General features: G+C 43.1%; 1 protein-coding gene across 1 annotated transcript; it reads right to left on the bottom strand.

Annotated features, from left to right (window-relative positions):
• Window positions 1-5,437: 5,437 nt before the first annotated feature.
• axin1 (axin 1) lies at window positions 5,438-25,381 on the bottom strand. The gene is made up of 11 exons (XM_034539503.1): window positions 25,283-25,381; window positions 22,137-23,102; window positions 17,718-17,858; window positions 16,511-16,607; window positions 14,533-14,670; window positions 10,741-11,252; window positions 10,467-10,628; window positions 10,179-10,370; window positions 9,852-9,959; window positions 7,963-8,112; window positions 5,438-7,263 (listed from the first exon to the last, which is right to left on the bottom strand). The coding sequence occupies exons 2-11, from the start codon at window positions 23,030-23,032 to the stop codon at window positions 7,137-7,139; spliced, it is 2,523 nt and encodes an 840-aa protein (XP_034395394.1). The 5' UTR covers window positions 23,033-23,102; window positions 25,283-25,381; the 3' UTR covers window positions 5,438-7,136.

The raw sequence follows: 25,381 nt of genomic DNA on the forward strand, positions 1-25,381 counted from the left end.
ACCAACGATATTGTACAAACAAAAGGACATAAAAACCCTGCGGGTCGGACACAAGCTTCAGTTGCAGACAGACCCTGACCTGAGATCTGTTCATAACTGATAAGTTATGGGAGACCAGAGGAAGAAACTATAATCCACGAGGAACAACAAGCTTCACCAAAAAAGCGGTTAGCCTATTAGTGATAAACTAAAGGACATGTTGATTTATCATTTCCATCAATGTGGATTCTGGATCTGGAATAAATATTCTCTGGTTTGTTTGTTAGAGGTTTGAGAATCAATGAGTTACAGTGTTTTTCAATTGATTTAGCACATTGTCTGAAACACTGCTGTAGTTCACAGAACCTTGATAGTAATCCCCCATCATTTAGTTTCATACTTTCATGTTTTCCCTCTCTATGAGCCGCCTGATGTCCCGCTCTGATCGGTCTAGACAGTAGAAGTCAAATGTGTATGTGTGTACTATTAAGGAGATTGACTGTGGATTTGACGATTGCACACAATGTTTCGAGTATCATCATTTTTCATTCAGCGACTGGAGCCAAGATATGAGTGGCTTATGAGACGACGGGCGCCCGGCCTCAGAGGCCCCACCGTCTTTCCTGCAAAGGAGCGAGACACAAACTCTGTATCGCTTTTGTTGTTTTAGGTCTCTTTGTGATACGTTTGTGGTAGTTTTGTGTATAACTGTGGTTGTTTTATTTGTCTTTGTGGTTGTTTGGTGTCCCTTTTGGGGTTATTTTTGCCCTTTAGTGTAGATATTTAGTCTCTCTTTGTAGTTATGTTGTGTCTTTGGGGTTGTTTTGCCCTTTTGTGTAGATATGTTGTGTCTCTTTGTAGATATTCTGTGTCTCTTTGTAGTTATTTTGTGTCTCTGTGGGGTTGTTTTGACCTTTTGTGTAGATATGTTGCGTCTCTTTTAGGTTTTTTTGCCCTTTTGTGTAGATATTCTGTGTCTCTTTGTAGTTATTTTGTCTGTCTTTGGGGTTGTTTTAACCTTTTGTGTAGATATTTTGTGTCTCTTTGGGGTTGTTTTGCCCTTATGTGTAGATATTTTGTGTCTCTTTGTAGTTATCTTGTCTGTCTTTGGGGTTATTTTGACCTTTTGTGTAGATATTATGTGTCTCTTTGGGGTTGTTTTGCCCTTATGTGTAGATATTTTGTGTCTCTTTGTAGTTATGTTGTGTCTCTGGGGTTATTTTGTGTTTCTTTGCGGCCGCTTCATGTCTTTTTGTAGTTTTATATTGTGAAGGTCAGTAAATGCATCCATAAGCCAAAGCTACTGATTATTTTAATTATTTTAATCTGTATTTGATTTTATTATTATGCCTATATTATGTCGTGTCTCTCTTTCGTCTTTTATTGTGAAGTGCTTTGTGACGTCTGGTCTAAGAAGATGCTAAATTAACACAATTCCCTTACTTTTATAACTTAAAAACCTTGAGCTTATGACCGGAGAAGAAGTCAGCGTCTTGGAGGAAGCATCCTGCACACAAAGAGATTCAGTTTGTGTCAACAAGCAAGAAAAGCAGAACAATAACACGGCACAAAACATTCTTATGTACAGGCACAGATTTTTTTTTTTTTACTTCTTGTGAAATAACAGCATATGACACAAAAACAAAAACATCTCCATTATGAGAGTAGTTCTACTGCTGAAGGGACAACGCTTCTTCTGAAACACACTTCTTGGAACTGAAAATCTGCACTGGTGCTGTGGTTGCCGTGGAAACCACGCTGCAATTAATCTGCTGATCCGAGATTGTTTAGGAGTATAGCCATGATTGCAGTTTAAAAAAAAAAAAAAAATATATATATATATATATATATATATATATATATATATATATATATATATATATATATATATATATATATATTAAAGCACTGAAATTTGAAAAAAAACAACAATTCTACCTCCAAGGTGCCGAAGGGAAATGAGATTTCTATGTTTGGCTTTAATTGTCAGGTTATTGTACCCGATGTGAATTCTTTGTTTGTGAAAATAAGCTGGACTTTATTGCATTTAGGCTGGCAGTGTTAAAGATGTGAGAAACGAGGTGAACAATAAGGGAAAGCAACTCATAGAAGCTCATAAGGGCGCATTGGGAGGAACCCTGGAGTCATTGCTTTTCAAGGACGGCTGAAGTTTCAATTGAAGTTACAGACGGAAGTGATTGGTTTATGAGACAGGAGCCAGCTGTGCAGTTACAATTGGTGCATTGACGTTCTCAAGGTTTTAATAACATTTTTCCTCGTGAATACGTAACAAAGAAAAAAACGAGTGCACCATCTGTGCACATGCAGAGTGCATGCAGGTGGATGGGGAGACAATCATTGATGATGGACAGGCTTAGTCCACAGTAGCTTTCTTGTTATTATTATTGTCAGAGCATTTTAATTAATTACTTGCTGTGGAAGATTCTTTAAGAAATGTCAGCAAGTACAACAACAACAGAACGTTTCTTAAATACATGATCTACCCGAGCTTTAATTGCTGTTGCATTAACAACATCATCGCTACGAGAGTCAGATAAGAACACACTTTGTCCTCAGAGAGACTGAAGAGCATCACAAGTTACTCCAGCTGCAACCGTCTCCTCACAAACATTGTGCTCGGAAAGTGTTTGTTGAGTAGCGAAAATAACAATCTGCTGTTAGAGAAATATGCTATAAGTGACCAATACCGACTATAATCCCCAGAATGACACGCGGCTTCCATGGGTGTTTTATTGGTGAGTGCATCTTTGATCTCATCTCCAGTAACATCAGGAAACTACGCGTGTGTTTGACATGACTGCGTCAAACACCTGCAGTTAAGCTGTGTTCACATGTCCTGCTGCCCAGACAGACAGCACACAGATTCATACATTTATCTTGAACGGTCTATTTAGTGGTTATTACTTTGGTTTGACTCTTTAATTTGCTTATCCAAGCCTGTTAATCGATCAGCAAGTAACACAACACTGCATTCTCCTATTTGCCCTAAACAGGCGTTGTTGAGTTGGATGAGTCGAGGTGAAAGCAGCACAATTGCTGGTAATTCGCAGGAAATCATCATAATTTCTCCAATAAATGGATCAATGTGTAAACAGCCAGAGAAAGAGAGACACCGTAGTTGGTTTGAAGCGTTCTAGATTTCACAGGGAAACAGTTTTGTTTACGTTCAGCACACATTGATCCACAACTCATTTTCAGTATATCATCAAAAACTCTTGTCCGAAAATGTATTGCATTAAATATGAGCAGTTAACAGTGCCCTCTTCAGGCTGAAACCCAGCAATGCATGCAGTAAAGTGGCAAACTCAAGGATTTTCATTTAAATAAAGGTCTGTTGAGTCACGATGTGTCGCCGAATGATTGATTAAAGTATCGCAATATTCGTATACTTGCAGTATCAAGAACCGGGTGTATTACAGTTTTTCTACATTGTACACACACAACACACCCCTACACACACACACACACACATACACACACACACAGAGAATGGAGCTAAACATTCTCACAATTCAGTGAAAAAAAGACTGAACTCTGAGCACATTTCCATTATTTTCGCTCAAATAAAAAATCTAAATCCACCCGGAATGAAATCCAAACAGCAAATACAGACACCCGGTTTAAAATAGTGAAGACACGTTTAAAATAGTGCTTTAAAATAGTCCAGACACGTTTAAAATAGTGCTTTAAAATAGTGCAGACACGTTTAAAATAGTGCTTTAAAATAGTGCAGACACGTGGGCCCACAATCCACAGCGTCACTTAGCTAATAACATTTATTTTAAAGAGAATACCCAAAGAGCCACTTTACACAAATACATTCGACAAAGATAACAAACTCCGTGCATCAAGTGACACAAAGTTCGTCTCAATCACACTCAGAACTCCAGCGCTGGTTTTATTGCATGTATTTTATTGTCCAGGTACCTTTTTTAAATGGTAACCATGCAAGTTAGTGAACAGAAGCAGGTCCGGGGGGCTGAATGTGCTGACCGGGGCTGCTGGTTGATGACACATTTAGATTGTACATATTTACATAGAAAAGGTGGAATAGTGACAAACATTTCATGAGAAAGACTAAATTAAATAAAAAAACAAAAAAAAGTCTACACAAAAAACATAAAGCAAATATTTATGTCCCCACATCCATCTGAAAGTCACACAGCAGACATCATTAGCATAGCAATAAAGGCACTCTGATGTTTATTATTTACATTTCATTGATCTTAAATAAGGGAACTTTTGGGGCTTTCACAGTAAGAATCAGAACAGATTTGATACTCGATAGGTATTTCAAAAGAAATAAACAATGAGAATCAAGATCATACTTTTAGTATTTAACTTGATCATGTACTCAACGACGTATAATTTAACAAACGAAAGGACCACTGGAGGCAAATGCAGTACATATATTAAAGCTAAACTGATTTTAAGTTAGAACCAAAAAAAAAAAGCAAAAGGCAGCATCAAAACACAGCATTTCAAGGAGGAGGAGGAGATGTTCCCGACGCCACACTCTGGTTTCAAGGTCCACCATCTTTCTGCCTAGTACTCCATAACAAAAACACTTTTGTTAGGTTTCCATTGAATCCTGCACAGTGACGAGGTACGGGACGGGGGACGGGGGACGGGGGACGGGGGGCGGGGGGCGGGGGACGGACATGTTGTCCTTGAATGTTAATGTCATGTTCCTTCGCCCCCGGTTGGATTTTTAGTTACATTTCAGTTCGTGCTGTTCCAGTGCATACAGTACATGTGTTTTTTTTCTCTACAATGCCAAATAGAGGGGACAGGAAATACTAATGGCCGAGGAGGTTTGAATGTGATGCTTTCAAAGCTGATATTCACAACAACATGCATCATAAAAACTGCAATCACACACATACACACACACACACACACACACACACACACGTCTATTGCAAAGAACATTCTGCTCTTTCGTGCAACGGCTTCAACTTTTTGTTTTAAATGAACAAAAAGACACCGAATAATAAGTGCTGCCACAGACTGAAGGGGGATATTCATGTGAACGGGTGCTTCAACAGCCTACCATCTACTTTTTGTTTCTCTTTGGTGTAACGTGATCCTTTAAAAGTAGATAAAAGTAGCATGCACTAAACGACTCTTCCTGCCAGGCACCAGACGATAGACTCCAGGAGGCTACAGATTAGAGAGCAGCCCCGTCCATCAACTCAGCAGTGGTTTTAAGTTTGAAGATGGTCGGTCTTGGGGATCGCGGAAAATAAACATGTTACGACCCCGGAAATGAAAAAAATGTTAAACAATAAACGTGATGATTAAACTCAACATTTCAGTGTGTTAGCCCTGTGACTGTAAAAGAGAGCACTTGCTGTATGTTGAAGACGCCTTCACGTGACCTGCATCGCACCAACACATCAACATGTGATGGCCTTCTCATTCAAATGCTGCGACGTGACCTCTGACGTGACCTCTGGCGAGTCAAGGAGCCTCTACTCTGCACGGCGAGCACGAGCTTCAACACGGACCCCTGGAGGCAGGACGTGATTTATGAAACTCGACCTCAAACTGTGACATCCAGTGCTTAACATATTCATCGGCACTGACTAATTTATGGAAGGTCAGATTACTGATCCACAAACGGCTCTCGTAATGATTGTAAAACCTTTAGTTTGATGCCCTCGACCCAACTTGACTTCATTATAATCTAAACAAATGGCTCAATTAAAAGCCTGTTTGTTTCTACATTTAGCCGCGAATAGGGCCGGGCGATATGTAGAAAATCTAACATTGCAATATTTCTGACCATATACATCGATATAGATATCGCACCAATATTGTAGGGTTGACCTTTCATTAAATATTTACATCCATGGACCTTTTGATGAATAATCCTCAGTAATGTGGATGAAATGACTGAGTGGGTAAAGGCAAATAACAGAACAGCTGAAGCCGTCTGGTAAGTTCAAAGGAAAAGTCAATACTTATGCCATATTACGATATCCAAAATCTGAGAGGGGATAACCATAGTCTCATATCAATATATTGATCCAGTATCAATATATTGCCCATCCTTCGCCTCTAACCTTTTAACAGAGTGAATAAATATAGGAGCCCTTTGCAGTTTCTGGATTAGGGGAACCGACTTGCATAGATATTCACAGAGTGCTTTCCAATCATATCTTTAAAGAAAGAAGAAAAAAAACCAGTCCTATTGCATCTACTTGGTTCCTTCTATAGCCAATTGTCTTCACCTGTACACACTCACAGCCATCAGCTACATTCACATGCAGTGCACACTAAATATCCAGCAACTAAATGCAGTAGTGCAACCCAATAAAAAACAGCCCTATAATAAATAATGACGTTGTGAAAAGTGTTTCTTATATTCATATTAACACCGTCGCAAATTTTGAGCCTCAGAAATGACCATAAATCTTCTCCAGTACCATCTTCAGACTCTGAACTTTCGGGTCCAATATTTCTGGATTAATTTAGAAATTAATGTTGCAGCCGACGTTGAGATGCAGTCAGTGGCATATAATACAATGAAAGTGCAGACGGTCTGAATGCCACGTGATAAAGGACTGGTAAGTGGGTTATTAAAAAGCATTAAGGGGGCTCTTACAATGAATAAAAGAAACAAAATTCAGCCCTAAAAAAGGATTTTGATCGTCTTCGACACTCCTGCTTCGATAGGATTGAAAATGAGCATTTTAAATACTTAAATAGATATAAAATGTTGTTATCTTTTAACACAAACTGTACACATCTGTTACCAATACATATATAAAAAAAGAAAACAAAAAGACAAGTGTGGTTACTTTAGAAACAATCTGATGCATCATATCAAAAATATGTAGCTTTAGTAGCACTTTAGTTCCTTCATTGTTCTAGTAAACATGACGATGCTACATTACACTCCAAAGAAGTGAATGAGGTCTTCTTTCTCTTTTCTTCTAGTCTGCAGTGGTGATCCCGAGCCACAGAGGTCGACGTCTTCCATCGCGACCTCTGCTGTGCTCTTCAACTCTTCATCCCCTTCTCCTCTTCCTCTGCGACCCCTCCGGTCTCAATCTTACAACACTTCCTCTTCACCTTCACTCGCCGCACCGCCTTGACTCCTTCCTTCCTTCCTTCCTTCGGCGTCGCCTTCAATCGATTCTTTCGACCTTCCCGATGATCTTCTCCTCAAAGATGGGCAGGACGGCGTCGTCTTCGCGCACCTCTTCGAACACCACCCCGCAGTCAAACTCGTCGCTTACCTTCTTGAAATAATATCTAGAAGAAAGAAAAAAGAAGAAGAAAAAGGAGCAAAGTTAACTTTAAAGCCGTGACTTTTACTTAAACACTCTTATTGGGATTTCTTCTTGTATACGGACATAACCTATAATTGCATTTTATTTAATTCAACAGTCGCATAATAAAGGATTTAACTTGTTTAATGTATAATTCTTTAAAATAATTATTTTACAGAGCATTATGGTCTTTTAAAGTAAATGAACACAACACTTCAACACTGAATGAGTAATAGCACCCCATGGATTTTTTTGGGGAAGAAATAAGTACACGATTTAAAATCATTACAGCACGCATATTCATATAATTAGTGACATAACATAGTTGCAGAAATTCGGCCTTTCAGAGGTTCAACGCAACTGCATCCACTCAAAGATGATCATTTAGTAAACACCTGACCTTGAATCACAATACCCCTCTACAAAGTCATCAACACACGAGTGGGATTATATTAATTATTTGAAGGCTTTACTAAAACCCAATCCTATACAAGCAGTGATGATAATATTGAATACATTTTTATCTGTCATTTATTTTAAAAGGAGATATTTTGCATTCTCAAAGCCGGAAAATACCAATCCTAATCCAATCCTGCGTACTGATGAATGTGGCATTAATTCACGTTTCAGGCATGATGCGTCCTCTCGTCCAAAAGACATCAGACGGCACCAAAAGTCTCACCTGTAATTTCCTTTCTTCGTGAGCAGCTCCTTGAACTGGCCCAGGGTGACGACCCTCCCCTTGACAGACGTCCTGTACGGTATCAGCTCCTCACAGAAGTAATACGCCACAGTGATGTTGTCACACGGCGGCTTTTTAGCGGCTCTGTGTCTGCAAATGGAAAAAGACAGAAACGTATTGGAGGATATTTAAGTACGCGTACCCATTATTTAAGTCCACACGTCACCGTTACGAGGAAAAAAAAGAAGTCATGATTCTCAACGTCATGCCTTCCTGACATTAACAAGCAGCTGTCCTGCAGGTGTTTTACATAACCTTATGTGAGGAACAGCTGAGGGATGATGTCATGTCATACATCGCATCTTAAAATCAATATGAGCAATTACAGGCACCGAGAGAAGAGAAAAACAAGACGGCCTAACATCCTCTTTCCGACTAGCCGGTGAACAAAAAAACTGATTCTTCCATTAATCACTTCCGGAAGGAACAACACCGAGGCCCTCTGACGACAGCCGATATAGATCGAAAAACTAAAATAACTTTTGTAAACAAGGGAACAGGACGAGCAGGTGAAAACTGGACAGATGAAGTGGAGAGCCAAACCAGAACATTCACAGATCCCGCCGCGGAAAAAAAAATAGATCCAGATGAAACAAATCAAGTCCGTTATCGATAGAAGATACTGTTCTTTAAAAAGTATTTTTAACCTTTGAGATGCGTGGTCGGCTGACGCGGGTAATTATCAGTGCTCTACTCTGGTATTCATGACTTCCTGTGCGTGGGAGAGGCCCTGAAATGATGACCTTACCAGCAGCCTCGGGGGCGACAGTGAGATCATGTTCTCCTTCGCGACCCCCAATGTTTTTTTGCCCGAGAACGTTTGTACCAACGTGAACGACCACATCACCGCATCTGTTTCTGACACTGGAAAGTAAATTAACATAACTAGCACCACAAATGACTATTTGATCCTTTAAAGTTTCAGTTATACATGCATCTTTCTCAGTTGTTCACTCTTACTGCATTTATTAAGTGATCCTGCAACACGTCTAATATCGGACCTTCTTGTAAAAACCTGTACACGTTATATTCTCTTTTTTTGCCAACAATGCAACGCTAAAAACAAACATAATTTCCTTTCAGAGCAAACATGTAATCTTTCAGCTATCTTTTTCTGACATTCGAGCCGGTGCACTAGACCAGAAGGTTCAGTCTGTCGTGATCCACCAGACCCACACCAGGACCTTAACCCCAGTCCCAACAGGTCTGACCGGAGGCCTTTCATCTGCCTCTTACACTGCTCCCCTGCTCCCCCCCTTCAGTGAAGAGGGCAGTTCAACATCAAACAGAAGCACGTTTCTGACAGCGTATCAAGAAGCCGATACTTCTCAGAAATCCGAAAACCTGCTCTGCAATCCTCTTTCTGACCTACATGGGAAGAACCCAGCAAGGGATCCGACATGTTGTTCAACCATCAGGTCTGATCCAAGTTATTTAAGACGGGGAGGAAAAATAATGCAGTGCGGACACTGAAAAAAGTCTTTTCTCACTGGCTGATAAAAATTATAGAAGGCTGCAAGTCAACAGTTTAGACCGCTTTAAATGCAAAATAATACAGGAAAGGAAAAGCTAGAAAAGATATTAAAAGCAAACGCAAGGATAGAGTGGGAGACTACAGAGGAGGAAGATAAGGAAAGGAACTGCGCATACGGATTTCGAGAGGTCTCCTTCGGTAGCTCGACAAACACACACACAGCCCCGGGAAACTAAACTACCAGTAATGAGAATGGGAAGTGAAGTGGGTTGAAGTGGGTTGAAAGTGGGTTGAAGTGGCCTGCGGCGGATTTGGAGTGTGGATAAAAGTTGCTGGTAGGACGAGGTGGACATACTCGGGCTGGGAGAGCTCGCTGTCGGAGACGGCGGGCACCGCGCTGAGCGGGGGGAACAGGGCAGGCCGGACTGCGGAGCGACCCCTCTGGATCACCTCCATCACATACCTGAGGGACCCAACAACCCCAGTAGTTAGACACACACTGGCCCTGAGGAACACACAGGCTAGAGAACCAAAAGGGTAACCGTTTCATTTTGACTGAAGAAGAAAAGAAACAAAAGGATAGATCCGGCTTCTTCCTCTGCGGATCAAGTGAAATAGATTCCGTTGAAAAACTGCACGGATTAACTGGACAGATGAGTGTGCGACATGTCCGTCCACTTACCTCTGTTTGGGCTGCACCGTTCCAGACTTGATCTTCTCCTCCTCAAGCCGCCTGCGCACCTCCTCCAGCTGGATCAGGGGGCTGGGAGCTGGATTCGGGGGCATGGTGGGATCCTGGATGAAAGGGTGCGACGGCTGCACAGTGTCCCACGGCTGAGCCTCGTGGCCGGCGGTCCTCTTGGACCCCGTGGTACTCCTAGAATGTAAAGTCAGGACTTTTTTTTAGAATATCAGTAATTAAACTAAACAAAGCAAGAGCATTCCTAAGAAAGAGTCAACCGTCACGTACCCGTATGGGCTCCTCTTGTGTTGAACCATTTCTTTCTGTCCTTCCATCAGCCACAAAAGGATCTTCTGGTTTTTCTCCATCTCCTCTGCAGGCGCCGGCATGTCACAGGGCCGCACTTCCTCGCCTTTCTTGAGCGCCCTTTTGCACTGCGGGCCACCTTTGCTACTGTGTATGATGGAGGGAAACAATTGGCGGGTGGAAAAGGCAAAAAAAGCCTTTTGGGGTGCATGAATGAGAGAGAGGAAGCGAATGCGTGGCGCTTGCTCACCTGTACCCTGTGTGCTCCACGGGGTTGGATCCCATGCCGTCCGCGTAGCTGCGAGACTTCGATCCGTACTGACTCGTCTCCGCGCCGCCGTGCACGCGCCCGGCCGCCTCAGCCTCGGCTTGCTCTTTGGGCTTCCCGACGCCGGCGTGGTGGACGTGGTGCGCGTGTTTGTGGTGGTACAGGTGGCCGCCGTCTCCCTTGAGGCCGTGCCTGGACGGGTGTTTCCCGGGCGCCGCACCAGGTGCCGTCCCTTTCACCCCCGGGATGCCGTCCGGCGAGCAGGACTTGGGAGAGTGGCGGCCGGTGCCCGGCGACTGGCAGCCGGGAGTCTTCATGACCCGCCGGACGTGGTCGTCCAGGATGCTCTCGGGGTTCTCCTCGTGAGCATCTCTCAGAATCGGACCGCTGTAGGTGTTGTCAGCATAGCGCGAGTTGTAATTCTGCGGATAAGCACCAGGGGGAAGCCTGTGACTGGATAACGCTGCAGCTGTGGACACGACTTCATCCCCTTCCTCTTCCTGGAACAACGACATAAATGGAATCCAAGTTATAAAGACCGGGTTTGAATAACTGAAACATATAATGTCCAACAGCTATAACAAATACATCTTTCATTCAACAGCTGAACACAAGTGAGGGATTTATTATCCTCACAAGTGTGCACCTGCTGTATCTACTTCCACCTGCAGATGGCAGATTTCACCACCTGCTAATATGCGTCTTCTCCTTCTTGCTGCAGAGGTTTGGAGACAAACTAAGAAATGTATCCGTCAGATTCCAGGGAACTATGCACGCAGTACATTTGTGTGGTTTCACGAAGAGGGCAATTGATAAGAGCTTCAGCTCTGATTGACGAGGACGGACTCCCTCTCTGACAGGATCTGCTCCAGGGGGAACCGCTGGGCGCTGCAGGGCTTCACAACAGGGTTTGATAAGCAGGCTGGAGAAGCTGGAGGATGTGCAGCGATTAAATAAAACACAGCAGTGGATGGAGAAAAATAATATATATATATATATATATATATATATATATATATATATATATATATATATATATATATATGTGTTACCGACATCTTACGATATATGGACATGACCTCACTTATTTGTGACGACCTTGATATTCCCCTTTGTGTTTACATGTGTAGGTCAATTATCTTTTCGCCAACATGATGCCAGAAAAAGCAGCAGAGTTTAGCCGATCATTAAGATATTGTATTTATTGTTTTGGTGGTTATATTGTTTTTAATGTTTTATTTATTTAGAATATTTTGTTCTCATTCTAATGTCCAATGTGTGCATTGTCTTAAGAACTAACAGTTTTGAAAGGGTGTATTCGCATTATCATGCCATTATACTATCATGAAATCAGTTGCATGAAATGGTTTTAAAATGACATTAATATAATCCATCACAATTATTTCTAGGCTGCTATTGTCTGACAAAGCCGACTAATGGCTTATGAAAACTGTCACATGACACAAGGTACGAATAACAAATGATATTGGGCAGTATTCCCCATCAGAAAAGAGATGAGAGAACAAAGGGATATCGTGGTGCAGTGGAACCACACCGGGTCGGGGTTCCACTGGTATTTATCAAGTCTGCCGTGCTCAGACATTTTATGACCGTTGTGTTAATAATAAAATAAACATTCACATGCCAAACCATAAGCCTTTGCTATTGTTCTGTGCTCAACATCCATTTTCAGTAACTGACTTACGACACGACATGAACGGACTGCATTCTTAAAATTCAGGGGTGATGTCAAAGATGTATGCAGCCAAAAATATTTCCTGGCATGTTTTTAATAATTCATGCGTCTTTGTATCCCCTGCACCCGATCCAGATATCCGCGTTAGCCGAGCCCACCGAAAGTTATTCATGTAACCGTATTATCTCCCATTTGAAAATAGAAAATCACCGGCGAACAACAGCAGAAATCTGACATTATCCAAGTGGATGGGGATTTACTGTCAATCTCCGTGAGCTCATTCATACAAACACACATTGGCTGCACGCTCCGCAGAAAAGAACCCAGACAGGCAATGACCGGCCTGCCCACATGAGTCCGTCTGTCATTGATTTTCTTTCATGAACAGCATGCTGCTGCTGCTGCTGCTGCTGCTGCTGAATGTCCACACGGTCCATTGTTACAACAAAAAAAATTCTCAGCAGACTGTGTGACAGAGCCATGGCAAAAAGTGAAGTGACTCACATCCTCGTGAAGCCACGTGGGTCTTTTCCTCAGACCAACGTACATGTTGTGCATGATAACCATATCATTTTAATAGCTCTGACATTATGGTTAAAACGCTAAAAAGCTGATTTCCAGTTTCCTTCTCTAGATGCTCACTCGAGTATCACTAGATGAATGCAGACATTTCATGCTTGCTTCAAGGTTTTAATAAAAACAAACCCTGAGCTGTGTGATGGGAGCTTCTCTCCACAGAACCGGTCTACCTTGAGACTACGTACAGGGGTCTCTGTACTGAGGGGGGATTTTTTTCATTTGTGGTAGCAGCTACCATTTCATCGCCGTTCAAGTGGCATCAAAACAGGCGGCATGCTGTTCCGGGGCGTACAAGTGGCCGAATGTGCAGGTGCTCCATCTGATTCATCGACAAAGCCAGATCGCTGACAGGCCAAGCGTGGAATTCTCCAAGTGATTCATAATGTTTTTTTTATTCTCCGTTCAAATGGCTGGCCTCATTAATTTCATTAAGGCCAGACGGATTTAAGTCTCCTTTGTTACTGAACACTTTAAGCCCAACGGCCCGACACACATCTCGCTTTCTGGCTCACAAAATGAGCTTTTGGTGGCATCTCGCACCACCGATACCGGTTTACTGGTTCTACTTGTCCGATTCTCTGAATACTATTTACGGTCACAATTCATTCAAAGATAAAGCAAAGTTATTAAAAAGGTCCCTTCAAGACTTTTGGAAATAATTCAATGGAGATCCTCATGAGCAGAATACGTTCACTCAAAGAACTTAAACCAGGAGTCAGAGAACACAACAACTATAGCAGGATGTATATGTAATAGTCAATATAAACATTAGCAATACAACACAAACTGCTCTTTTTATGCTTTTTACTTAATCGAACAGTTGGTTTAATTTTGATAATTGATGCAGTAATTTTTTAACCACAAAACAAACATTCTCTGATTCAAGGTGATCAAAATGTGAAGATTTGCTGCTTTTCTTTGTTATACATCAAAGTAAAAGCAACAACTAATGAGAATTAAGGAATTTACATCACACTACATTTCATTTAGCTGATGCTTTTATCCAAAGCGACTTACATTCATACACCGTAGACACAGCTACGGGCAGCAAGTCGGGGTTAAGTGTCTTGCTCAAGGACACATCGACTGGGGCAGGGATTGAACCGCCGATCCTCTGGTTGATTGAAAGACAGACCTGCTAACCACTGACCCACAGTCGCACTATTTAAAGATACCGAGGACTCACAACGGGCAAGTTCCACGATGATGTAATCTAGAAAAAAATTGGCAGACTAAATTTGATGAAACTCTTCATTGGGGATCCAAACTAACAAACAAATAATTGTATATTCCGTCTGTGTCTTGTGAGCCAACATGGCCTCATATGACTGAATGGTGACTAAAAGCAGCTCAGATTCACAACAATCACAACACGCGTTCCCTTTCCTTCCTCAACTGTATTACATTAGACTTCATTTAGTGGAGCCACTGCTCTCCAATGTGAACCTCTGAATAATGAAGCAAAGCTTAGAGAACGGTTTGGTGAAAGAAGCATCCCAACATACCAATCGTACTCTCTTCAGCCGCTCCTCCAGCTTCTCTTGAGCCTCCCTCTCCCTCAGAACGCCCTCCAGCCTGCTGACCAGCTCTGCAGCAAATCTTTCCGGCTCCACGTGGATATCCTTTGGAATCCGGTTGGTGCGCTGGGGGAAGAAATGTCAAACTGTAAAGCCCCCTCTCTGCCTTCGGGCCGCATCGCGGTCCACACCGTGTGGGCGTTTTCAGCACCCGGGCCCCGTACATCCATCCAGGGAGCATGAGAAGGGAAGCAGGCAGCATTCAAGAAGATGGTGTCAGGAACGGTAATACACAAAACATTTTAATAAACCTGTAACAAGATTTCACATAAGAATAGTGGGGCGGGGGAAACCATCATGATTCAATGTCTATGTTAGCGAGAATATCACGATACAGAGATTATGATATATCTGTATCACTGAAGAGAAAAGAAATACCCATAAAGAAGGATTTATGTATTTAAATAACTTAAAACGATGTAATACAAAGTGGCTTAGTCCCTCTTTAACGGCAACTTCATCATTCAAATATTAAATAACCATAAACGGGCAAAAGGCCGAGCTGCCAGAAAGCAGAACTGTTCTGGGCTTAAAATATTTAAAGGAATAATTCAACTCAGCGTCACTAAATTGACATCCCGTCACGATGCGTCTTAAAACTGCCTCGTTACAAAATGGTTTTGTCGCGAGTACCGAAGACAAACCAGTTGTTTTCATATACAAAATCATTTTGGACAAATTTTGATAAAAGGCGAGGCCAGAGGTCCTCTTGAAGAGAGAAAGAGGTGAGCGGTTGCTATGGTTACCGTGCAGCGTTAGAAATAAACTTGCAGAGTGAGAGCAATACCTGCGAGCGCCCCGTAAGCATTCATAAATATAGGACAGGTTATTAACTCGCTTGTTGTAATATTGAGATAATATTGTTTTAAAGAGCTGAAGGGAAATACGAACATTAGTATTTTTTAATTGTGTTGTTTATCAGACCTAAGATTCAACATTTTAAGGTTAAAATAAAAAGAGCGCTATTTGGCCCCAGCATATCAATAACGTATCCCCCGAGAAAGTATTATAACATATTCCTGTTTGGATATTTTTTTGTCCCACCCCTTACACTGAAGCTGATCCTTTCTGATATGGAGATGTTTTTATTAATATATTGCACAATGTGCAGTGCGTTATACATTAAGTGTGCAGCCTGTGTGATTGGAGCTACACTTTCCATCAGAAACACATAACCTTGCAAGCTTTAATTTAACATACATTGAACATAATTATATCCATTTGATAAGCGGGTCTACAGTAAAAATCATTCATTTAAAAGATGATTTTCATTGTTTCCGGATCATTCCGGGAACATAAACTGTGTACATGAGTCATTGCACGGAAATCATGACAATACAAAGCGGTTAACTCCTGATTTTGAACCACTTTATACAAAAACAATAAGGAAAACAAAAAAGGGACACGTCAACTAAGAAGTCAATTTCCTTATTGCCGAAGCAGTGGAGTCATGATGATTAATTTGTTGGGGCAGGGAAACGTTAAGAGTTGTGCTTGAGGGATTTGTGCTCTACTATACAGTCAATTCATGCATCCTAATAGGAGGCTACGTGGGGGAGTTTTAATTTGACTCTTTACTCCGAGGCCTAATTAGGGCCGGGGTTCTCCTACCGAGAGACAGCGTAAGCTGCAGAGGGAGGCATCCGGCTGTCACAGGGGAGGACTCATGTCTGCTCGGCTTCAGTGCTCACAGCTTAGGAGGGCATCGCGCCCCATTTAGACAGCCTTCTCTTTCACCATCAGCTATTCTTACACTCCATCACAGGCCGCTGCGACACAGCGCAGCTTAAATATGCACATCTCCAATGGTGCGGCGCAGAGAAATAAGGCAGAGGCAGACAGTCGAAGAGAGAGGTGTAGAGGCAGAAAGAAAGAAAAAGGGGGAGAGAACCCATGAATAACTCACTGGAATATGAGGTAGTGGCACTCGTCCATTTGCTTTGGCACTTTCGTGCATCTCCCGGCGATGCTGTTTACGGTATCTGTAGGGTGGAACCCCATCTCTGGAATCAACCACAAAAATACATTTTCCATAAAAACAGCCTCATGAATAAACAACACAGACAGCTTTGAAGTTGAACCTCTTTCCACTGCATTTATTTATTTTTATTTTATTTTTTTCTGGGCCTAAAAACGACCACCCTGTAATTCGTGATTAATCGGTGCAGCGGGACAGGCATTCTCACCGGCTTACCGCGTCCCTCCCCGCTGCACCACAAGTGGTCTGGCAGATTACAGTTACATGTTAACACATCCATCAGTCGGCTATTGGTCATGCTGGGTTTCACACTCTGCTGTGCTGGAAGCTCTGGACCAATTAGCTGATAACTGCTTCAAATCCATTCAGCTTCAAACACTCTTTTTATTTTTTGTCCAGTTGTGCGAGCTTTGAAGTTTCTTTGGCATAAATTCCCCCGTGCCATCTTTGCACCTAGAAAACATTATTTCTCAAATTTCTAAAACTTCCCCAGCACATGCCTGGTCTGCACACACACACACACACACACACACACACACACACACACACACACACACACACACACACACACAGACACACAGACACACACGACTGATAGACAAGTGATCCCAGATGGTACCGAACGTTGCCTTGGGTCTCGTGCTCAGTGCCAAAACAAAGTCACAGTGGAAGGAGACCGTAACAAATCTCTTAGGAGCATTTAAAAAATGGTTTGAGTGTCCCATTTTTAAAAAGGAGGTCAGTAGGTGAATATTGTCATTTCTGTAAATTCTATCAGACATGGTTTAATGTCCTCAAAGATTGAGTCTTTAGTATCACTAATGAGCTTTAAAGATCAATTCCGACAGCTTAAATGGTTGGACTAATGAGCAGATGGGGGCGTTAGCGGCTTCTCTGAGTAATTTAGAAACAAATTCAACCCTTATTTCTGTTTTTCTGGACAATGCCGAACATACATGGCACGCTTAACTTTTTTTATAACAACAGAGGATCCTTAGAATAGTATTGAGTTTAGTCTTCCAAGCCAATAATGTCGCCATTCCATGGTCTTTATGACCTGATGTGACAACCCAAAGCATGAAACGTTTGTGTGTGTGTGTGTGTGTGTGTGTGTGCGAGAGGAGAAAATACGTACACACTGCTGTCTGTGAGGGACGTGGTGTCTGCATCGCTGGACATACTCTGCTGCTCACTGTCGTTGGCGCTGGTGGCCGGAGCCAGAGCATAACCGGTGTTGACGTAGTACGGGTTGATGGGCTCCCGACATGGAGCGTGCCTTGAGAAAACAAAGTGAGGAAATGCTGAGAAAAAGCAATCGATCGTAAAGTGATTGACACGCTCTTTAAAAATGCATTTGTAAACAAAGCCGGGGCGCAAAATCTCGAAAATCAAGAAACATACACCGTTTGTTTGTCGTGATGATTTTGTGTACATGCAATCGCCGGATGGTTAAAAAGCCGACGTTGGGCTATAAACTAAACCACACCGTGGTCTCACGAGCACGAGGAAAAACACAACCGCTTCCTCCAGCATCGTGCTTCCGTTTGGCGTAATCCAAACGAAACCCACGGCCCGAGAAGGAATACATGGCACAGGATTTAATAGCATTACAGCCGCCTCTGTGAACGCACCAAATCCAATACCTAGTATTGAGCGGTTGGAGGTTTTATTCGGAGGCACGCCCTTCAAGAGCGCCGACAAGATGAATGGGGAAAGCTTCATTCGTCCACCTTCTCCGCTCTCAGTCATTGACTTTGCTGAACACACTTTTTGCAGGGCTTTGAACACATGAATTAAAGATGTTAGGCATCGCTTTTTTATTCAAATTGCAATTCCCTGCAGCTTTCTGCCTGTTTGGAATGCAGAAGCACCCAGAGTTCAACATGAAACCTTTGTGACCAACTGGTTTTTATTAGCATCTACATTCAGCAACGGTGAATAATCACGGCGGCGGGGTCGGCGAGGAGCCGCGACAAAAACAAAAAAAATGTGGGCTTCAAGTTGAGATTATGTGCGGAAATATTTCTGGACAAAAGAGGGAACAGTTGAGATTAGAAAATATGTATTTATCATAACCATAAATAATGATAACAACAGTGCAGGAAAGTTTAAAATCACTGAAAAATGATTTAATGCTGGATTGCTTACAAATTCTTATACACTCATACTTGTGAATATAATAAAATACTCTGCATAGATTTCTTTATTCCTACTGGTATACAATCTAACAGAAATAGAATAACAGGTTTCCAATCATCAAGAGAGAGCCTGAACATATTTTGCTTGAATTAACTTGCAATACAGAGAATTTAACTAGCTGCGTTTGGTTGAACATTTTTCATACGTGCATGTTTTAAAGATACCGGCTGTGGTGTCCTCAGTTGCCCTCCATGCGTCATGAAAACTTCCACATGCCAACCCCCCCCTTCTCTGCCCGTCTCCCGCATTGTGGCTACACATTATGAGCAATAACACAATCGTTCATCCATATTGTTATTCCTTGTTCGTCTCAATTTCATTCCAGCCTCAAAAGATCACGAGTAAAAAGAAAACAACAACTTTCATTTTTTTTATAATTACAAAGACGATAAAGTCTTGCCTTTTGAAGTGCACGACGTCCTGGAACGAGAACAAAACTGTGCTGTTTTCACATTTCAAAATTCTCCCCAAACATTAATTAATGTATAGGTCATTCTCTTTCAAGTCATCCGATTGCTAAAAGTTGATCTGAAAGACTATTTAATGTCTTTTGTTGCTCGTCTCTGAAGAGATCGGCAGACGCAACTGATGTAAAATTTAGCCTTGTGAAAATCCGCCGGGTGCTGCTAAAAGGCTTTTTAAAAATGAAGCGTGCTTTTCTGTAATTCCAGCCAAATGCTTGATTGATGAAAAAAAAAAGCGATGTGGAAAAAATGATCGAAAGTGCGTTTCACTCGCTAATTAAAACGGTATTTGCAGGAGATTTCAAGAAAAACATTGATCTTAAAAAGAATTAAAAAAAATAAGTGCCTTTGGTTGTTTCTCAAAGAAAAAGAAATAAAAGGAATCAAACACAAACAATCATCAGGTTCAACGTGAACTACATGCAAACAGTGAACAAGGCTCGGCCCCAGAAAGAGAAGGAACAGGTAGTAAAGTCTGCAGTCTACGTCTGCTCTGACTGGTTCAGTTTCAGCCGGCCAAACTATAATCAGGTTGTGTTTGGTCCAGTGTTTTAGCCTCAGAGACGGTCTTATCTCGGGCTGTCCGTCAGCGGATGGGAGTTCCTGTCCTGCCTCATGAAATATGACCGAGCGTCTCACGGTGACGTCATTTTTCAATGAGTCCCCGTTGAGGAGCAACATCACTGCAAACTAAAACAGCAGCAGCACAAACTTTAGGATCTTGAATCCCTCTTTTGGGTTTAACGATGCAACAACGACGGCACGTATTGTTCTCTCCCACCTTCTCAACGCCGACACCCGACATGCTATTTATTTTTTAAGTGGCCTTAATCCTCAATTGAAGATGTGACCGTATTATGTCATGAGCTTGAAGTTTTAAATATATATATATAATATACATTAGTTAAGTTGTGAAAGACATCGATTACTTACGCTTTCATTTGATTCTTCATTGCTACACTTTCATTTGCAAAGAAGCTCGACCCTCATGGAACGGCTGCCAAGACACTTTTCATTTGTTTTACACGATTACAATTTCTTATGCATGTATGTATGTAAGTATGCGTGTGTGTCTGTGTGTGTCTGTGTGTGTGTGTGTGTGTGTGTGTGTTCCCTCTGTCATTCTCCCGGCTGCTGTGTGCATCTAACTGGGCACACACTGTACGGATTAAGCTCAAATGTAGCCCCGAATCGGTCGCCCCAGCTCATTTTAGAATCATTTGACGGGCAGTTTGAGGGGGTCACAACTCCTGATTAATTTCCACGAGTGCACGGATTTATGACATGTTGGAGATTTTGGTCGGGCCGTCTGATTTCCCCGCATGGCTGCTGTCAAGAGATCCGTTATGATCCGTAGGGAGCTTGTTTTAACGTTATCCGAGTAGCATTCCACGCGATGTGGCTGAAACTGGACTCTTGTGACTGCTATAATAATAATAATATAAAACTGAACTGAGGAGCAGGCATCCTTCTCTCTCTCTCTCTCTCTGCATCAACCTGCTTCCCTCATAGAGGCGTCAGTGTTACACATCGAGTGTATACATACAGTGAGAGAGCGTGCACAACACCAGGACCCTGAACCTGACGGCCATCATCAATGTGAGACTGTCCCATGCAATAATCAGCAGAGACATTCACGTCTGTGGTTTGTGCACGATGTCCTGAGAACTACCCCGAGAGTAAAAAAAAAAAAAAAAGGGCTTGTTCAGGACAAACAAATCAAGGCGTCAATAATAAAAAAAGGAGCGCCATAAACTCCGGTCCTTCTGTTTTGCAACCTCAGCATTTATGCCAATCAATCAAAAAACAACGAGTACAGTCCCTGTAATTATGCATCCCGCTGACTAATTCTGATGTTTACCAGCATTCACACTGCACATTTGGCGTTGTTTAGATAACAACATCTGGGCAAATCTACTTTGATCTCTCACATTAAGATTAAAAAAGCATTTCAACGCTGAGAGGCATTATTACAACGCTGCTGTTGCGCACGCACACACACAACACACACACACACACAACACACACACACACAACACACACAGCTGGCTGACACCCAACACAGTCACACTTTGCACTGCAGCCAATGAGTCACAGAAATCCCAATCTTTCTAAACTACCTACTTGTATTGATGAGTTGAGTTATTTACTGAACTTGGGTATCGAGTTGAGGACGAATAAGCTTCACTTTTGTATTGATTCTGATCCAAAAGTGTATAAAATAAAATACAACACATGTCCACCTTAAAGGAGCACAGTCTTTCATTTCAAGTGTAGCCCGATGGGACTTTCACAGAAAAATGTGCATATCAATTGCTGGATAATGGATAATGTCAAAAAGAGAGCGTGCTCAATGTTGAACAACAATGTTCTGAGAAACAGCAAATCAATATCCATGGCTGTGACGAGTCAACACTATAAAACAAGTTTGGATCCTCTAGATCAAATAGTCAAACATAATAAATGGCATAATGTAAAAATAACTAAAAGCACACTTAATATTCAAAAGGAATAAAATGGGATGAAAACTAAATCTCGTTGAACTTTCTCCCTGCACAGCCCGGTCCAATGAGAAAACAAGATTCCACTATTTCCTGCACAAAGGAAAAGACGCGAGAAGCCTCCTTCAACCTTCTCACAACAAGTTACCTTCTGCAGCTTCCGACATTTCCTCAACACCTTCAGTGTAAACACAGCGTCTTTCCTCTCATCTCAGCTGTCTCCTGCGCTACTCAAACCGTTTTTCATCTCACACTTCAAGCAGCGCTCACGGTATTGTGGGGTTTCAGGTTTATTTCTAATTCAGCAGTTTGCAGAGGAAAAAAAAAAAAAAAAAGCAACAGCATGTTGGAGCTGAAGTGAAGCTTTCTAGATTACTGGGGAGGATTTACCTGGTCTCGTGACTGTCCTGGAACCTGGCGCTGTTGGCGACGCGCTGCGGTGCCGTCTCCATCAGCAGCTGCTGGGTAAGCCGGTTGCTCGGCGTGGGGTCGCTCTCGGGCTGCTCCTCCGGCTCCTGGTCGCACCTCCATTCCTCGTCTTCAATTAAAGTGGGTAAATAACTCGCCAGGCCCTTTCCATTCCCAGAAACAGAGCTCTGATCGCTGTACAGCTTCGGGCTCTCTCCCCCCGTCCGAGTATATTCCAAATATATGTCAGACTTCAGAAATATGGGATAGGTGTTTTCCTCCATCGTGGTCTGTATCTCAGTCTGCGCCTGGTCAAACATCGCAGGATCAATGTGAAGCTTCATGACGCAGTCTTTGATGAAGGACTTGGTGGCTGGTTTGATCTGCCGGGAAACAATCCCGTTGTTGTCCAGGATGTATTTCTTATAGATGGCTTTCGCCAGCTTGACCTTCTTCTCCTCGTTGCCCTCGATGGCTTCGAGTTTGCGGAAGCCGCTGCACGCAAACCAGAAGTCCAGCACGTCGCCGCACTCCTCCTGCTTGAGGAACATCCGAAACAGATGGATGCCCTCTTGGTCGTCCAGGAGGGAGTGAAGGGACTCTGCCCACTTTACGTAGGGGGGTGTCGGTGAGGCGCTCCCCTCCGGCTCATAACCCAGGTCCAAGTCCGGTCGCCTGGGTGTGGCCACAGACGCCTCGCATTTGAGGCTCTCGCTCTTCGAGGAGAAGCCCGCGTTGGTGTACTGGCGTCCATCACTGCACACCAGCTCACCCTCTTCCCCTGGGACTGGAGGTCTGGGAGCATCCTCAGTGAAGCTGCCTCCCAGGTCTGCTATGTAGTCCCTGTTGTCGCTTATGCTCATAGTCCCAGCATCCATAAACCACGAGTCGGTAGAGCCCGCACTGCACAACTATCAGACCTCTACTTATGCCACTGCAGAAAACGTCCTGCAAGGAGGAAAAATATATAATGAGACGCAGCTTCATCACATCACTGACAGGTAGAGCAGCACTATTCTTGACAGGGAAGATATTCCAATACCCATATTAATGGCAAATAAATGAAAAATACATATATAGATATATACATACATGTAGCAATTTCTGAGAACCAAGTACAAGTGCATTAACATATCTAGTGCTGAGAAAAGGTTGATCGATTACTAATACCTCTCAGGGATTAAAAAAAAATAATTCCACAGTCTGCATTTTAATCATGTGGCCGGTTTCCAACTCAACATTAAAATTAATGGAAACAGTAGGCTGGTAATGTTTACAGTTTCCACTCCAATATGACGAATTCATGACTACTTTCTTGGCGACTACAATGCAGTGAAATTCTATTTTACACAGGGAACCAATACAATAGAACTGCTGTGGAAATTATTGACAAGATTGACCCCAAAAAAACAAGAAAAACACCGAAACAGAATTCCATGCACTTGACCAGTGACCACAATGTAAACATATGCAAAGCTGAAGTCATTCGGCCTATAACGTGGTTTCTTTATTCCATAAAGTGGTTTGGCGGTCTATTATGCGGGCACATGAGGCTTTTATCGATCCTTGTGTCGCGTTCTCTCCTCGTTTCCTTCCCTTGCCATCTCAGAGCAGGGTCAGCTGCAGGGTAGCGGACCGACTGGTTTTGAAGGGATATCCTTGTCTCCTTCAAGGACACGTCCTTGTCCCCTGAGTATCGTCCCTGAGCTTTCTTTCTGAGCAAAGACACGGCGGTGTTAGTGCGTATCCATCTCCAGCGTTTACGGACCGCGTACGGCTCACGGTTAAGCTTCCCGGATACGGTGTCAGAAACCATTTGAGGGCCGATTGCCTCATTCAGGGTAGAAAGAAAAGAGCCAATTTTCTCTGTTTAAATTCACACATCCAGTGCAGCAGCTGATACTTCTTGACAGATGAGGAGGGCAGGACCAAACCACAGTGACCAGCAACGGTTAGGACCAATCAAAACCCTCTCTTTAAGCGCTGTGCACTTGTTAACGCCTAATAATGATTTTGAAAGGTTTTAAATAAATACATAAAGAGATTTATTATATCACAAAAGCATGACAGCTAGGTTTACTCCAGCAATATAGTTTTAATGGTTGCCATCACGTTCCCTTCAGGGCACACCCACTCTCTTGTCTTTGCCAATATAGATTCAAGTCGGTTCTCCGGATTGAACAAAGACAGTGGAGACTAAATTGGCCACAGTGCCTTCATCTTCATCTTCATCTCAGCGGCGCAGTCCTGGAGCGTGAGCGCCACGTGCTCCGTGCTTTAAGGCCAGGTGTGCTGGACGGAGTGTAACATTTTAATAAACACGTGGGCGGATTTAATACAAAACACACACATCACACACAACTACAAAAAAATTAAAAAATCTCCTGGTCGATGAGCGCTCGTCTCGCGACCTGTATGTGGAACGACGCCTCGGCGCGCGCGCGACGTGTTCGTTAACGGGGGGGGGGGTAACTAACGGGTCCGCGCGCACAGGTGTGTGTGTGTGTGTGTGTGTGTGTGTGTGTGTGTGTGTGTGCGTGTGTGTGTGTGTGTGTGCGCGCGCGCGCGTGTGTGACAAGAATATGCAGAACGGAGCCAGAGTCCAGGAAACGTCCCGGTTCCCCCCCCCCCTCCCCTGAAAGCGAGTCCGCGCGCTCCGTTTGAAGTGAGCCTCTCATCACATTCATGTCTTGGCCTCTCCGGAACGAGCAGAACAGCAGCGGCGAGTGGGGGAGGGGAGGCCGAAACAAACTCCGTACACACACACACGCACTCACACAGCCAGGCCTTTGAGCAGCCGACCGACAAGTGCACAACTTTGTCACACTATTCACCTATTAATATCTGCACTGTCTCCGCTAACAGCTGCTGAACTAAACGGACAACAGGGCGACCGCAAACACCCCTCTCTCTCCCCCCCCCCCCCCCCCCCCCCCCTAACCTCCCCCCGACCGTCAAGAGGACGCGCAGGGAAATCCCGCACCGATTTACGAATGCATTTTACAAGCAGCGGCAGAAGCGATGGCACATATCTCTCTCTCTCTCCCCCTCCGACTACCGCAATCCCAATCTGTGAGCTGCGCGAGGAGGAGGAGGAAGAAGAAGAAGAAAAGTGACATATACTTAACCGGTGAAAATCGTCCGGCTGCTTTCGGGCGTTTGGACCGGCGCGGGTCACCGCCATCAGTGTCATAGTTGCGAATTGCAGCACTTTAAAAATAACAAAG

Source organism: Cyclopterus lumpus, chromosome 8 (assembly GCF_009769545.1).
Source record: "Cyclopterus lumpus isolate fCycLum1 chromosome 8, fCycLum1.pri, whole genome shotgun sequence".
NCBI classification, from domain to species: Eukaryota; Metazoa; Chordata; class Actinopteri; order Perciformes; family Cyclopteridae; genus Cyclopterus; species Cyclopterus lumpus.